Source organism: Artemia franciscana, chromosome 2 (assembly GCF_032884065.1).
Source record: "Artemia franciscana chromosome 2, ASM3288406v1, whole genome shotgun sequence".
NCBI lineage: Eukaryota > Metazoa > Arthropoda > Branchiopoda > Anostraca > Artemiidae > Artemia > Artemia franciscana.
In genome coordinates, this window is record NC_088864.1 from 48716770 (window position 1) to 48732615 (window position 15846).

The following is a 15846-nucleotide window of genomic DNA, read 5'->3' on the forward strand; positions in this document are numbered from 1 at the left end:
GCATAATCTTCATATTTCACATCAACTGGTTAAGAAACTCAATTCTAAAATAATAGAACATTTGTGATTTTGCCATGGCTTCCCAAGACAAAACCGGGTATGTTACGTTTACTTAACTACATTTGCAGTGTCGCTCCATCTTTCTTCAAAACCCCTCGGCAAGACCGTGAATGTGAATCCGTTTTTTCTCAATAACTCAGTGTAGTAGTAAATTTTCATGACGAGACTAAAATTGAAAAATCAGGATAAAATATATCCGCCTGACGATACAGATTTTATCCCGAAAATCCAATCAGGAAAAAAAATTTCGATCTGACAAAGATTTTTTTTAGGTTTTACACTATTTTAACTCGTTTACACTGACACTATTTTAATACCGTTCCACCATTAAGGTTAACTGTCATCACAATCACCATTCTTACACGAGCTTCAAATGGTGATACTTCCTCATGTGCAAGTTTTTTTTTTAAATACAATTTTTAGATTCTTGTTTTTTTTTTCTAAAGCGATAGTATTGGCCACTTTTTATCAAAAAGATGCGCTATCTAAAAGTTTCTTCATGACACTTGATTATAGCTATGGGACACAAGTTGTCACAGCTACTTGTCCTTAGAAAACAAGTATCTCACCCAGGAAAAAACCACCCAGCATATATTGCCCATATTTCTTCACCAGGTTCAACTCTGAGACCAAATATCTCAAGACATCGACAGACTGATTTCTGTAGAGAAAGAAAGACGATATGCACTGCGTTGACTGTATAACCTTCACGTCTACGTTCATTACTTTCCAGCTTTTCACAATATTTTTTTGACTTCCTTCGTTCATTGTTCAGATCTTTTCCATTATAAAACGAATCATTTTGTTTTTGTCAAAACTAGGTGAGTTTAGCTAATGTTTCCTTTTGGGAACTTCTCATTCTCAGGAACTGATGATGAAAAAAAGATCGAAAAATTTCTATAGAATGAATGAAAACGAGCACTTTACAACGGCTAGATCTCGGTGCACCATATAGCAGATTAAAGGTTCGTTCGCAATGAGATTTTACTAATGTCGAGATTTGGGTAGTGCTGGTTTCGGAAATTAGTTGAAAACTAATCCGTTCGCAATATATATTTAACTAGAACCCAGAACTTGATCAAGTCAGAACCATAGTTCAATCAATTTGAATTTAGTTGAGGCCGAACCAATCTTCTTCTTATTTGGATTGTTAGGGAGATGCTCTTCCATAAAAATCTTTCATAGAACATTCTGATTGGCTTATCCCCGAACCTTATTCGAAAAACTCAAAGCAATAAATAAATAATGCTAATAGTAGCTACTGGAGCTCGCCAGACCTCCCAAACACTAGCAAGACAACAGAAACAAGGACTAGGTGAGATAAGGAGAAATACATGGGACAATTGCCGCATTAGGTGATTTCAGTGTGGCTCTAGCCAGTAAACGTGGTATTTTCAGGCTGATGATAAGTATTAGGAAAGCATACAATTGCATTCGAGTGATCTTTCAAGGAAGTCACAAGAGGATAGGTCATTTTGAATAAATTGTATTAGCTTAAATATGCTTGAACAAACTGAAGTCTCTTAATTGAAAAATAATATACAACACAAACGAGGACTATATGAGGTCTGGGATAAGGAGAAATACATAGAATAATTACCGTATTAGTTAATTTCAATGCTTAAATTATCCACTGCGAATGGTAAAATCTGACATCTACCATCAATTAACACCGGGTTTTGGAACGTGCTGGATTTCGGTATTAGCAATATCTCATAGAGAATGAGCATTAAGGAATTCCAGTATTTTCCAAAGTAGTCTGCTATCCTCCAATTCTAACTTTTTGATTCACATTAGACCAAATGATTGATACAGTGGATATTATAAGTTTATTACATGCTGTCCCCAAGGTGAACAATATAGTGGGAGGTAGAAGCAAAATTTCTTTGTTTTTTGGTACTTATCTTGTACTCTTTTTTTTCAATTTAGTTATTTCACCTTCCTATTAAAAAGAAAACAAGAGAAGAAAATTTTCATTCAAAGCAGAATATTCATATTACCTTTCCTGTAATAAATACTGTGGAGCTGTCTTCATCGTAGTATGGAATAAGCAGGACTGGAGATGTGTCAAAGGTTGTTGTTTGAAAAGGTATGTTGAGATCATCACTTTTGTACAATGTTAAATGGCGTTCAGAAGACCTGAAGACAAATATTAAGCTCCTTTGAATATTGGCTACATAAAAAGCACATATTTTTTATGCTACAATTTTTAAAGTAAAACGTCTTCAGAAAAGATCTAGCCTGTTACCACTTGCTAATTTTTTCACTACCGAACTAAAAATCCATTCTTTAGATTAAATGAGGAGAAATAAGCACTTTCATTACCAAGGCATTTACCAAGCACAAAAAATAATAATAATAACAAAAACAAAACAAAAGAAATAATCAAACTTGGTGTCGCATTGCCCTTGTATAAGAACTTACGTGCTTATAACACGATGAAAGTCAAAGTTTAGCGTAAATAATAGTGTGTTTACGGTGTGACAGCCTAAATCACATTAATTCATAATATGAATTATAAATCATAAAAATTAATCAAAAATTAATCATATGAATGATAATTTTTGATCGTTTTAAGTTTGAATCATATTCTTTACTTTCATCCGATTTTTTTTTTTTTGCTTTAAATTTATGATTCTCCCGAGAAAATGGATCCTCGAAACACCCCGAAAATCCCTCGGGAACACCCTTTATATTAGGTGTGTCTGCTTTTCAAGACACGCTGGAATTTCTCTAAATAAAAGGCAGCCTCTCACCGTCATTGAACTGCTCCTCTGTATATTTAATTTCAACTTTCTATGAGAATACATAGAAATTTAAAAACTTAAAACTACCATTTCGATAATAATACAGAAGTTTCCATCCCTTTAGTACCTATATTATACACTTACTACAAGTATATTCGAAGCTAGTGATTAAATTTCTAACCACGAAAATTAAAAAAAACTGGGCATAAAAATACACTTTTATGGCTTTATCTTAACCCCCACCTCCCCACACACACAACAAGGTCACCGGTAAAAAAAAATGGTAGGCACCTATCCATGGTCATTCTTCTCATGAAAAATAAGAAATTTTACATTTTAGTGATTAGGGAGTTGAGATCTCTCCATTAAGGTTCCCAGACATGCTGAAGTTCACAGTGAAGTTTTATCAAGATTGAATTTGGTTTTTTAACACATTTTTCTAAATTTAGGTATATTTTTATGCTAATAACTTTCATTGGTTATTATAAATTTGGTGAGTTTTCGACGTTTTTAAACTTCCTTATTTTAGTCTTTCAGTTATCATCGACACGGATCCCTTTTTATTTTGTATTTTTATTTAAGGTTCGTTACAACAAACTATCTCTCTTAAATACAGCTATAATTGGTTGTTTGGACCCCTTTTCATAAAAAGAACTGGAAATATGATATATAATCATAAAAATATCCTACAACAGAAATGCAGTCCAAAAAAACGGGACAATCTAATACAGGTACATGTACACCCTTTTAATGACAAGTTTAGCTACACTTTCCACGTTTCATAAAACTTCTTTATGGACTCTTGTCGATTCAAAAGATATATATGAAAAACGAAGGTTTTGTTTTGTTTTTGTGTCGCGTCCATAAAGGGTGGCTTCATTGATTTTAAGAATTTTCTTTGTAAACATAAAAATAAGGTGGCTCCGAAAATGAAAACTCAGTTCTGTGGCATTTTGCAAAAAGGGCCCAAGTCCATTTTTTCCCCAAAATGAGTAAAGCATATGGTTTGAAAAAGCTCAAAGAGATCTATCAATTGGTCTATTTAAAACGAGCTTATCTTTAATTCTGACCGAGTTGTAAATTGTTCCAAAAGGGCGTAAAAAGATTGGAAGTCGTTTATCTTCTAAGTAATGGTTAATTCAGCAATTTAAACATTTTAAGTGAACTTCGACTGAAAAGTTAACTAGGAGTCAGTCTTTAAGGTTTCAAGTGTCTTAAATTCTGATGTGCGACAAAGATTTTTTTTTTTATTCTGCGTTTTTATTTTGTTCAGAAATACTGCAGATATCGGTGGCGTTTTGCAAAAAGGGTCTATGTCCACTTTTTCCGAAAATGAGTTAAGCATATGGATCGAAAGAGCTCAAAGGGATCTATCGATTGTTGCCTTCAAAAATGGGCTTATTTTTAATCCTGACCGAGTTAGAAATTGCTCTAAAAGGGTGTAAAAGATAGCGTAAGTCCCTTATCCTCTAAGTGAAGAACGATTCATTAATTTCGACATTTTCAGCGAACTTCGATTGAAAAATTAACTAGGAATTGGTCTTTAAAGTTTCAAGTTTCTTAAATTCTGATTTATGATAAAGATTTTTTCATTGTTTTTATTTTCATCTTATTCTCCAGTAAAATTAAGAAAAGTGGACTTTGGTCCTTTTGAAAAACGCCGCAGAATTATGCACTGTTTACGAAAAACCGGAAAGTTAGAATTGGCTAAAACTTACAGGACTGGGGTTTTTCTACTTTGAATACACTGCTGTTAGTTATAATCTTAGGTTGGCTCTGCAGCATGAGATATTTTTCCTTCTTTAGTTTTTTTTCATAATTATAACAATTTTGTCAGCTGCTTAGCCACAAGCATAAAAAGAGGAAGAGTTGAAAACCCAGACTAATTTTGTTTTAATTTATCACAAAAAGCATTGTGATAATGCGTTCATACCTAGCTCATTAGAAACTGAGAAATGTGACTTGTTTGCCAAATTATAGCCTTACTTATTGCCGGTTTATCACTAAACAAAAATGAAATTAGCAAATTAACGATCACAAAAACATTATCATATAAAAATGTATGAACCTTAAAAAACAGGAAAATATTGCAGACCAAAGCACCTGACCCCTTTACAGTCCCTAAGAGCAACGTGAGGTTTAAAATCTAAGGACATTAAAATCGAAATATTTATTTGAAAGTGTATTTAAAGTTTAAAATTTATATTAAAAGTGTAAAGGTCTTAAAAATGATGACAGATATACCAAGTAACAGGGGTATAAGCAGGTATATTTCTTTCGTTGAATCATGTTCTGAAAGTATGAGAAATTGGTCAATAGATAGTTGAATTATATTGCCGCCTGATACATTTTAAACAACAAATCAAAGACGTCAGTCTATGGTTTCGGTTACATTATATATATAACGAAACTTCATTTGACTAAATGTAATTTGGCTGAAATGTGTTTTTGCTGAATTTGGTTTAAAAAAAAATCCTTCATTTTAAGGCAGTCAAATTCACTTAGAACTCAAAGCTGATTAAATCCTGTTTATTTTTTTTTCTCTTGTGCAAGTTCAGTACCTTCAATTTGCAAGAAATTGCATTTAAAGTTTCAGATTTTATCCTCATAGATGAAAAAACGGAATAACAATAATAATAATAAAAAAAAATGTCAAGAATATAAGTATGCATATTATATACATACAAATATATGTGCCGTTGTTTTAAACTTGTATTACTGACGTATGAAAAATGGACAAAACAAGGATTGGATTTGGATTTAATATATCTTTTGGTCCATTTTGAGGTGCAAATGAAAGGAGACAGTCCAAAATTTAAGGACATTAAATCCAAAATCTTTATTTTATAGAAGTTGGATTCTCGTTGAACTCGACGATGGTAAGAACCATTATTTATGTTCAAAAAACTTTCCCAGAACTTTAATGAAAATTAAGAAAATTATTACAAAAAACCGCTTTTGTCTTTACTTTATATCCTCCATAAAACAATACAAATACCAGGAGGGGGGGGGGGCAACACACCCTAATTGTACAACGGGATGGGAAAATCCTAGATGACCTGCTTAAACTTACTAGAGTTGGATTTTTTTTTTCGAGGTATAGTGCAATCGACTAGTATTTTAATTTCTTACATTTTTTCGAACATGCTAATAAAAATATTCTTGCCTCACAAAATTACTACAAGTGGAAACTGGAGATATTCAATAGAAAAACAACACATTTTAACAAAACTTTTCACATTCAGGGGTAGGGTAGGGAAAGAGCGATTTGGATGGTCTTAGCGCCCAAATCTCAGCCCTAGCTACATCGATGCATTTTGATTTGAGTTCTAAAGTTTAGACGCTCCCATTATTTTTGAATTTAAAATAAACATGGCTAAACCAATAAAAAGTAAATGGCCAAGTACCTCCTTCCCCAGAGTTACATGAATAAACCATAATTAATAAAACATCAATAAACGAGTTACTTGTTTCAAATAGGCAAAAAAACTAAAAAAAAAAAATTAAGAAATATGGATTAAAAGCTAAACATACTTATCAAAGCCGGTTACACATACAAGTTCACCATCCAATGCCCAAAAGATACGGGCACCCTTTTTCCCAGTGGGACCAGGACCTTCTCTGATTGGCTTAGAACTGCAGGTCCGAGGTTCAAAAATTCGCAGGAGACTATCCTTTGATACAGATGCAAGAAATTTTCCGCACGGGGACCAGGCGATACTAAATATCTGTAAAGCAATAATAAAGAAGTTAATAATGAATAATGAAATAGTTTATCTAAGTTATTAGTTATAAGCAGGTACACAAATGGTAAGGAGATTTAAGTTTTTAGACCCCCTTCCCTTAGTATTAAGACAAACTCTTTATTGAGCCCAAATTTGGGCTTTTCAAACAATTTTGGCTTTCCTGGACCCCCCCCCCCCCAAATCTTACTTTTTCTACAAAAAATACTCCATGTTTGCCCTTTTTACTGATAAGCTTCTAGTAGATTTCAAGACAAAAAAAAAAAAAAAAATATTTGTGATGTTTGACGCAAATGATTTAAAACAAATACAAGACTGTGACAGCTAACAACTCTAAACAAGACGTCCCAGATTAAGCTAAGATAAGATTTATAAAGGTGACTTAAAATCTTCGGGGAACTCTTGCCTTAGATGCTTGCAGTTTAAAAAAAAGAAAGAAAGAAAAAACACTGACTTAGCTATAAAGTTATTCAGTTGCTACAAGATACGCGGAAATTCGGACATGACGTACTGCAATGAGTAAATACCCTGCAAAGAAGTATGGGAAGGGTAGATGTTGTGCATGACGTGATGGTCTTCTAATTCAGCTTTGGAGTAAAGAGGATCATGAGCAAAAGATTCAAGATATAATCGCTTTTACCTTATTTTCTGATATTCCCCCCCCCCAGTATTTCCACACTTTGTGGTAGCTGTATGGACAGGAGACGCCAACATTATAATATTTAAAGCCTTCAGAAAAATCGATGAGTAGTCGGGCATCCCCCCCCCCCAGTATTTCCACACTTTATGGTAAGTAAAATGCAGTTTAACTGCTAGCTCGGCCATATGGTCCTGGTCAATGATAAGGACAAAGATATCTTTGCGGCTACGTTAAAGTCTCATTGGATATATTTTCCAAAAGAGCCCAAAACCTTTATTTTATTAGTCTTCTGAATATTAAATATATTTAGTTTCAACTATTATCGTTAAAATTGTCCTTCAATCTCCTGTTACTCTTAAACAGGGCAACAGACACTCACACTTTAATTGGAGTGCAAGGGAGGGGGGACTTTAAGTTCAAGGACAGTGAAGCACGAAGTTAGTATCCTGGTCTTCTTTGGAGGTAGAGTTTCCATTCTGAGGGGAAAAATAGCTAGAGATTCAAAAAAGGAAAAAAGGGTAGGTGGCCACTTTTTTCGTCTGACAATTTTGTTAGTAAAAAGATTTACTTGAGATTTAAAACTAAAAGATTTAAAAGTCTTAAAGTTCAAAACTTAATTTTTTTTTGTAATTAGGTAATTTTGTTTGTAAATAAGCAACCATCTAGAGTTAGATTTACGTTTAAACTGCGCCAGTAAGCAAGCACCCTAGACTTAGCTTTGCTTCTAAGCGTAAAGGAAATTTTGGTAATTTTAGGGTAAATTTAATTGTAAGTAAGCTAGCACCTAAACTTAGATTTACGCTTAAAGTAAAGTGATAGTGTACCTGATCACCATGACTATTAATCACTATTTTGGGTTCTGTGGGTAATTTAAAATCCCAAATCCGAATTCGATGATCGGAAGTAACCGCAGCAACAACATCTTTCGCTAATGGATGAAATTTGACTAGAGAGATTTTTCCAGCACTAGAATGGCTTTCTATAATTAAATCTGGCACGTTTGAAGAATCGGTTAAACCCTTTTCCGGTATGATCCATATTCTTAGTCGACTATCTTCACACGCTGAAAGAAGGAAAAGGTGAAGACAAAAAAAAAAAAAAAAAAAAAAAAAAAAAAAAAAAAAAAAAAAAAAAAAAAAAAAAAAAAAAAAACACTAGAAAAAGGGCACTAATTAAAACAAAAGAACAATTCTGATAAAAAAGAAAAGTTGTAGAAAAAGAGACTTCTAATCCAAAACGAAATATTGTATTTTGACTTTAGATATTTTATTACAGTAAAAGAATTCGTGGCAACAAACTATAAGTAAGAAGCGATGCGGCTAAATAGTAACCGAAAATCTAAGAAACAGAGAGTCTTTAAAACAAAAGGATACATCTAAAGAATCAAATTTTGATGCTTATTCAAAATTAATTAAAAGAAATTCCGCTAGACAAGTTTTTCAAAGAGAGGTAAAGAGCTCTATTAAGCCAAGAATGAGCAAAAATAAAGTCAAATAATGTTCCGAGCGTAAAACTACCCCAAATCACTATCAAAAAATAAATGAAACTCAAAAAGAACAGAAATTACAATAAATAGCCAAGTCAAACTCAAGACGAGCAAAAATTAACATGAGTAGGGCTGATAACCCCTATGCCTTCTACAGACCAGAACACAATTTGCGCTTTACTAATACAATTGTAGGGGGTTGACATGCCTAACATCCTTAAAGACATAGTTGCTGGACCATTCTACTATGCTGAACAAAATGGCTGTCTCAAAATTTTGACTGGATGCGTTTCGAAAATAAATGGGCTTGAGAAGGGCTGCTTGCCCTCCAACCTCTTCTTACTCTTAAAAAGGGCACCAGACACTAGCGCTGTAATTGGAGTGCAAGGGAGAGGACTTCCCCCTTTATATATATAGTAAAAATATATTTTAAACAAGTAAAAACAAAGTGAAAACATTTTAAATGTATTTTGTTTTCAGTAAAGTGCAAATTATGTTCTGGTCTTGAGAAGGGCACGGGGGTTGTCAGCCCTATTCATGTTAATTTTTGCTTGTTTTGAGTTTGACTCGGTAATTTGTTGTACGATTTAATTAAACAAAATACGTTTAAAATGTTTTAACTTTTTTAATTTTAATAAATACAAAATTATTAAAACTTTCAAGAATATATATCAATATATGTGTACTAAACTGACAATCGACGAACTGGCTATCTCAAAACAGCTATCTAAAAATTTGGATTGGATGTATCTGGGGAAATGATGGGCATAGGAGGGGGCTTAGTTGCCCTCCAGTCACTTACGACTATTAAAAAGGGCACTAGCCCTTTCAATTTACAACTGAATGAGCTGTTTTCGAAGTTTCTACGACAACAAATGGCCATCTCAAAATTCCTATCAAATGCATTTCGAGAAAATACGAGGTGAGTGTTATTTATTCTATACATTTGAAAGAAATGAATAACAAACATGTGTTCTTCTCAAAACATAAAAACTAAATGTCACAAACTTCGTAAGAAAGATCATCACAAAAAAGTGTTGTCCTTGATTTGACATTCAGTGACGATTGTTCATTTAGCCCACGAACTTTGTAAGAAAGAGCAACTACACGCTGTGATCCTTAATCACATTGCGTCTATTCGGGCTTCCAATAAAGCAATTGCCGCTCGTGTACACGTGTTATGCTAGCCCGCTACTAGAATGCGCATGCTCAGCTGGGGGACAAAGCAAACTACTACTACTAACAACTCACCGCAACGCCAGCCCGCCTGAGGCAAAAAGAGCTTCAAAAGTCAACCTAAGAACTAAGAATGTCACTTACGAATCTGCCCTTGTAGCTATACGGTTCCGAATACTTAAAGAACGCAGGTACCATTTGATGTATAAGCTTGGACATTCCGTGCTTTTGAGTGACAAACACCATTCCCTACTACCCCGCGCCACTTCAGTCAACAGAAACACACGGCACAAGAACAAGCTTGAATCAGTGTAATGCAGGACAAATCGTTTCACTAACTCATTAGTTACTTTTTTTTTTACTAGTGTGATAAATCGTACTTACTGTTTATTACGTTGTAAAAGGTAGAGCAAATTAGTTGCGACACTAACCGTAACTACGATAGCTATTTTTATTAAATGAATCTCGACTCTTAAAATTTCTCTACGATGCCTCTATTTTAAATGGGCTGTTTTCATAATTTGGAAGTTCTATGTCGAGGGGTGTAATTATTATGTCACTACTAGAAACAAATTTTTTGAATCTTTCGACCAGTCTGATCAAAACAGTCGTCTTAAAAGTTTAATACATTGCCATATAAGGCAGCAGGGACCTATGGAGCGCAGGAAGGGCTGGTAGTCGGCCCAGTCAACAATTTCGACCCTTACGAAGGGCACTATAGCTTCTGATTTTTGGTCGAATGAGCCTTCCCGAAATTTCAACAATCAACCGATTTCTACGATGAAACCAGAAAGACAAAAGAATACACGTGCAACATCACTCTTTTCTAGGTCAAAATGAAATTACCTTGAATAAAGCAATTGCAATAACTAAAACAAACAATAAAATGACCACATTATTCGGCTGCAGAATGAAGCTACTCTTGGAGCTTCGAGATATCATTTTGCTTACTTGTAAGATAATGAAAATGTCAGACATCCAGTTTTAAGGAATACCAGTTTGTTTGTTTATGTAGATTCTCAAAAAGCAGAGAAATATCCTGAAAGTTAACGAGAGCGTCATCCAGGAGATGACGAATAAATCCGTGCATATACGAACTGAGCACAAAGAGAGAGTCATCAATATTTCTACGATGCTGAGTCTCCATCTGGACACACCAGGAGCACATCTTCTCACCTCCGACTTAAGCTACTCAATAACATTTCCTTTTCTTCTCTCATAAATTTTTGTAAACGGTAAGTAGCCCAAACGGTTTTAAACCTTTTCGTGATTCCCCAAAACTAGGGAAAGGTCATTACATTTTTTAACGTGAGCCTCCTCCTAAAACTGACAAACAAACCTTTCAGTTGGCATGAACTGGTACATAGTTAACATTATTACTGTGAGATTGTATCGCACCTTGACGCACTCGGGCACATTTTTTTTTTTTACTCCAGACGTACTTGATAACATATTTTTTGTTCCCCTGTATGTTTTTCTAGATAGCAGATGTGTCCAACGTTTCTGGGTCTAATCATACGCTGGCATACTTAGTCTAGTAATTTTATTATTTTAAATAGTTTATCGTAAATAATTTTAAATCTAAAATAGCCGAGTATTATAGGCTTGATGAATATTAAACAGGGTTTACACAACCCAAATACGTTTTTTTTTAATGACATTGTTGATTTTTTAGACAGAGAGAATATTTACATAAATCGAATAGAACAAAAAAAAGCCTTATGACTGGACCTTCTCCAAACTACAGAACAACCCATATATTAATTCAGAGCATAGTATGAATTTTTTTCAGTCAGTTTAATATTAACTTTTCCCTTTACATCTAGTTATTGTCTCATTAGACTGTAAGAATAAAATATAATCCTTACCGATAGCAATCCTAGAATCATCAAACGGATCCCAAGCTAAGTCCATAACTTTGTAACCCGAAACTAAAGCAGGAACAACACCACTGCCAATTTTGCCAGTGTTTTCAAGATTAAATATAGCAACTCTACCACCTGGCCCCGAAAGTGGAATGGCAATTCTTCGGGCGTTCACTTGAATACCATCACACTCAGCAGGCAAAGATTGGTCGAATCCTTTGATGTTTTCAATATGCTTATCGCGTAGAACTTTACCTTTCAAATGTTTGTACTTAGACGCAGGAGCTAAAAGAGCAAAATATTTCAGCATCAATGAAGGCGTAAAACAAGAAAAGTGTTCCCTTTTAACAGATATAATATTAATTTAAACGGTCCACCATAAGAAAATTAATGACTTCAAAAAGAAAAATAAGTCCAACAAACTCTTATCTGTTCAAATGGGTGTATATGGTCTAAAGTAGAAAAAGAAAGGGGGGAGGTGAAAAAAAAAGTGGAAAAGGGGGTTCTGATCCTTGAACAAAAGTACATTACAATAGATTTTTTTTCAAAATAAAACGTTGTTTTCAATTGAATTTCGATGGGAGGGATGGGATAGGGAACCGATCTTCAAATGTTAAAAAAAAGCATTAAATTAAAACCAGTGCCAAAGTTTAGAAGTACTCTTTGCTTGTGCCACTGTAACAACCGCGACGCAGAAAACTCTTACTGGTTGCCCGTCAACGGCAAGCAAAATAGAGAAAATATTGAAAATTTGGCAGGACGAAAAGAAGCATAAAAATCGCTTGAAATGAAGTAATTTGGTTTCTAGTAATACGAAATTTATGTCTATCTTTTTTCAATTTTGTAGAGTAAATTTGTCAGGTAAAGTGCCTAACTTAGTGACCAAGATTCACGTAAACATCTCGGCTATAGATATTAAACGTATACTTTACAAAGAGCTTTCTATATCATTCTCCTGCGTTTAATTTTTTTTTTTATCCTACCGTTCATCAGAAATGCGCATTGGAATGGTAAGTATGCACAATGGTAAATATTTTGAATGGTAAGTAACCTTAAAATCAGAATGGTAAAAATTTGCAATAGAAAAAACAATTTTTGCAAAAAAAAAAGAACGGAAAAAATTATAAATAATAAGGTAAGCAAAGAAAATGTTAAAAAAAAATCAGACAACAAATGTTTGATAACAATATATACATCAAAAGGCGTTAATTTTTATGCTAATTCTACATCTTAAAATTTGTTAAATTAAAAGTTACCCATTAGATGCTATGAGCATAATAAAATTTGAATAAAATTTAGAAGAAGACAGAAACTTGATGAAAGGGGGATCGACCTTAATGAAAATTAAACCACCAATCTTATAAATAGATCAGTTCAACCTGTTCAAAAACATTAAAACGGTGGTTTCAAGTCCATATTTATAAGAATACGTGAATTTCTTATTAAAGAAAAATTATATAGATGCGAATTAGAGCGTGCTTAAAAACGAAAATGAAGAAGCAGAGACAAACGCAGTTAGAAGACAAGCAACATAGAGAACCTGAGCAAGCCAAAAATTTAAAATGACCAGCAAAGACACGGGAGGTTAGAAGATATGCGAAAATGACAATTAGAGCATTTTAGGTCACAAGAACAATATAAATAGGTCGGGATTTTAAAAGGAAAAGTCGCATTTTTCCTAGGGTGGTTGTAACGAACCAGTGGTGGCATCATAACATCAACAAGAGGTGACGTTGAGCCATTAGGAAACGGCTAAAATCTTCTGAGATTAGAAGACAAGCAACATTGAGAATCCATATATTGAAGCCTGTCGCGTGTCTAGTGCCGTGGCCCGGCGGCAAAGCCGCTGGGCTCTCGGTACAATATATATATATATATATATATATATATATATATATATATATATATATATATATATATATATATATATATATAACTAATTTCGGAGGTTCGAGAAATGTTGTCACAGCGCCATTTATTTTGAATTGTGTTTCTAATTGAGCGGATTTTCTAAAAAATTAGCCACATGGTAAAGATGAATTATATAATTGTTTAGTTCATTCAGGTTTTTTGCAATGTGTTAATATTTGTGATTTGGTAAAATTTATAATATTTAGTTTACCTATTGTTGCTAAAAGGAGGGATATATTAACAGGATAAGCTTGTTTTTGGTTTTACTTGGTTGTTTTACATTTGCTGTTTTTTTTTTTCATAGGCATGTATTTTGGGGGTGATACCTGACGCGGGGATGCCATGGATATTCTGTGGTAGCCACAACACTGTGCTGGGTAGAGAATTTAGAGTGGCGAAACCCTATATAGGCCAGTGTATTCTCCTGATGAGCCCTTATGTTGGGTGTTGCCTCTGAATTATTTGTCTATATTATTTTTTCTATTGTTTGGTAAATGACGACTTATACTTATTGACATGACTGCCTGTCCATGGATTATTCTTTATGGTTGATTGTGTGTGGCTATGCTGTTTGACCTATGTGATTGTATGGATGAGTAGGGTTAAGGCCTCATTCAAGTGCTGGTCTATATTAATCACTAATTTAGGAAAACAGTCTTCCTTTTCTCCTTCTGTCTCTTTTTTTTTTTTTTTTCTTTTTTTTTTTGTGTTTGTGCTGTAGCATTGGTGATTTCTCTTTTCATTATATATATACTAGCTGTTGGGGTGGCACTTTGCGCCCCCCAAGCCCCCCCCACGCGCGCCCCCCGGCGTCCCCGTTGTAGTTGTTTCCCTGTGTCCCGGTCGTCATTTGTGTCCCGGTGTCCCAGTCTGTAATTTCTCTTTGAGTGTCGCGGTCGTCATTTATATTCCGTGTCCCGGTCGTCATTTGTATTCCCTGTGTCCCGGTGCTTTGTTGATGGTGATTGCTAATCGAATATTCCTTGTGTCCCGGTCGCTTTCTCTTTGAGTGTCCCGGTCGTCATTTATATTCCCTATGTCCCGGTCGTCATTTGTGTCCCGATGTCCCAGCCTGTAATTTCGTCAGTCGACAAACATGACACCAGTCGACACACAAACATGACGTCACTCGACAGACACACAGACAACTTATTTTTATATATATAGATTACTAGCTGTTGGGGTGGCGCTTCGCGCCACCCCAACACCTAGTTGGTGGGGCGCTTCGCGCCCCCCCAAGCCCCCCCGCGCGCGTAAGTCGTTACGCGCCATATTAGTTACGCGCCATTGTAGTTGTGTCCCTGTGTCCCACCTGTGAATATAGATAGATTTATATATGTGTTTCAAACTACGTAAAACTTGCGAATATACAACATTCTTGGCTTTCCCATTGTATGTGCATATACAAAGCCTTATGTACTAAAAATGACGTCATATGCAAACGCTCTTTTTACAAACAAACAAACATGCATACACACAACTCGTTTTTATATAGATAGATAGATAGATAGATACAATACAAATTAACTGCGTAAAACTTGCGAATATACAACATTCTTCGCTGTCCAATTGTCCCTGCATATAAATAGATTGTCAGGTTTACCGACCCTCGAACATGCAACATACAATTGTCCATGGGAAAAACAATCAGTATTAAGATCTATACCACATTTTTCTAATGATTGACCTTGAGCTTTGTTAATGGTGATTGCAAATGCTAATCAAATTGGGAATTGCAATCTTTTAAATTGAAAAGGCAGATCCGTTGGAATCATGGGAATGCGAGGAATAAGAACAGCCTCACCCTCAAAAGGCCCTGTCAAGATTGTGGCCTCTATTAGGTTTTCCATTGTTTTTTTTTTTACGGCAAGTCGCGTGCCATAGCAAAGCTTTGGTGGGTTGATATTTCTTAAAAGTATTATTGGTACGCCTATTTTTAGTTGTAGCACGTGTGGTGGAAACCCTGAAAGATCCACGGAATTTAAAAATTCAGATGGATAATTAACCGCTTCATTTGGTTCCAAAACTGTGTCGACTGACTTGTGAAGGACTGCCTGGTCTCGAATCTTGGTCAAAACAATATTGTTGATTTCGTGGACGTCTATATTTTTGGGTGCAAGAATCGCTCTTTCACTTAGCCATTTATTATTTTTATACTTGTTTAGAATGTTCGGAAATACTTTTTCAATCAATTCATTTTTGGACGTCACTAAATTAC

The 15846-nt window shown here is 34.6% G+C and overlaps 1 protein-coding gene across 1 annotated transcript in view; it reads right to left on the reverse strand.

The window, feature by feature from the left end:
* The window catches only part of LOC136043064 (coronin-7-like), a gene marked incomplete in the record, with an annotated part of 162557 nt that overhangs the window by 7520 nt on the left and 139191 nt on the right, over positions 1–15846 (reverse strand). The window contains 4 exon segments of the mRNA XM_065727976.1: positions 2061–2199; positions 6342–6535; positions 8015–8253; positions 11721–12002. Of these exon segments, the coding sequence (XP_065584048.1) occupies positions 2061–2199; positions 6342–6535; positions 8015–8253; positions 11721–12002 (854 nt within the window).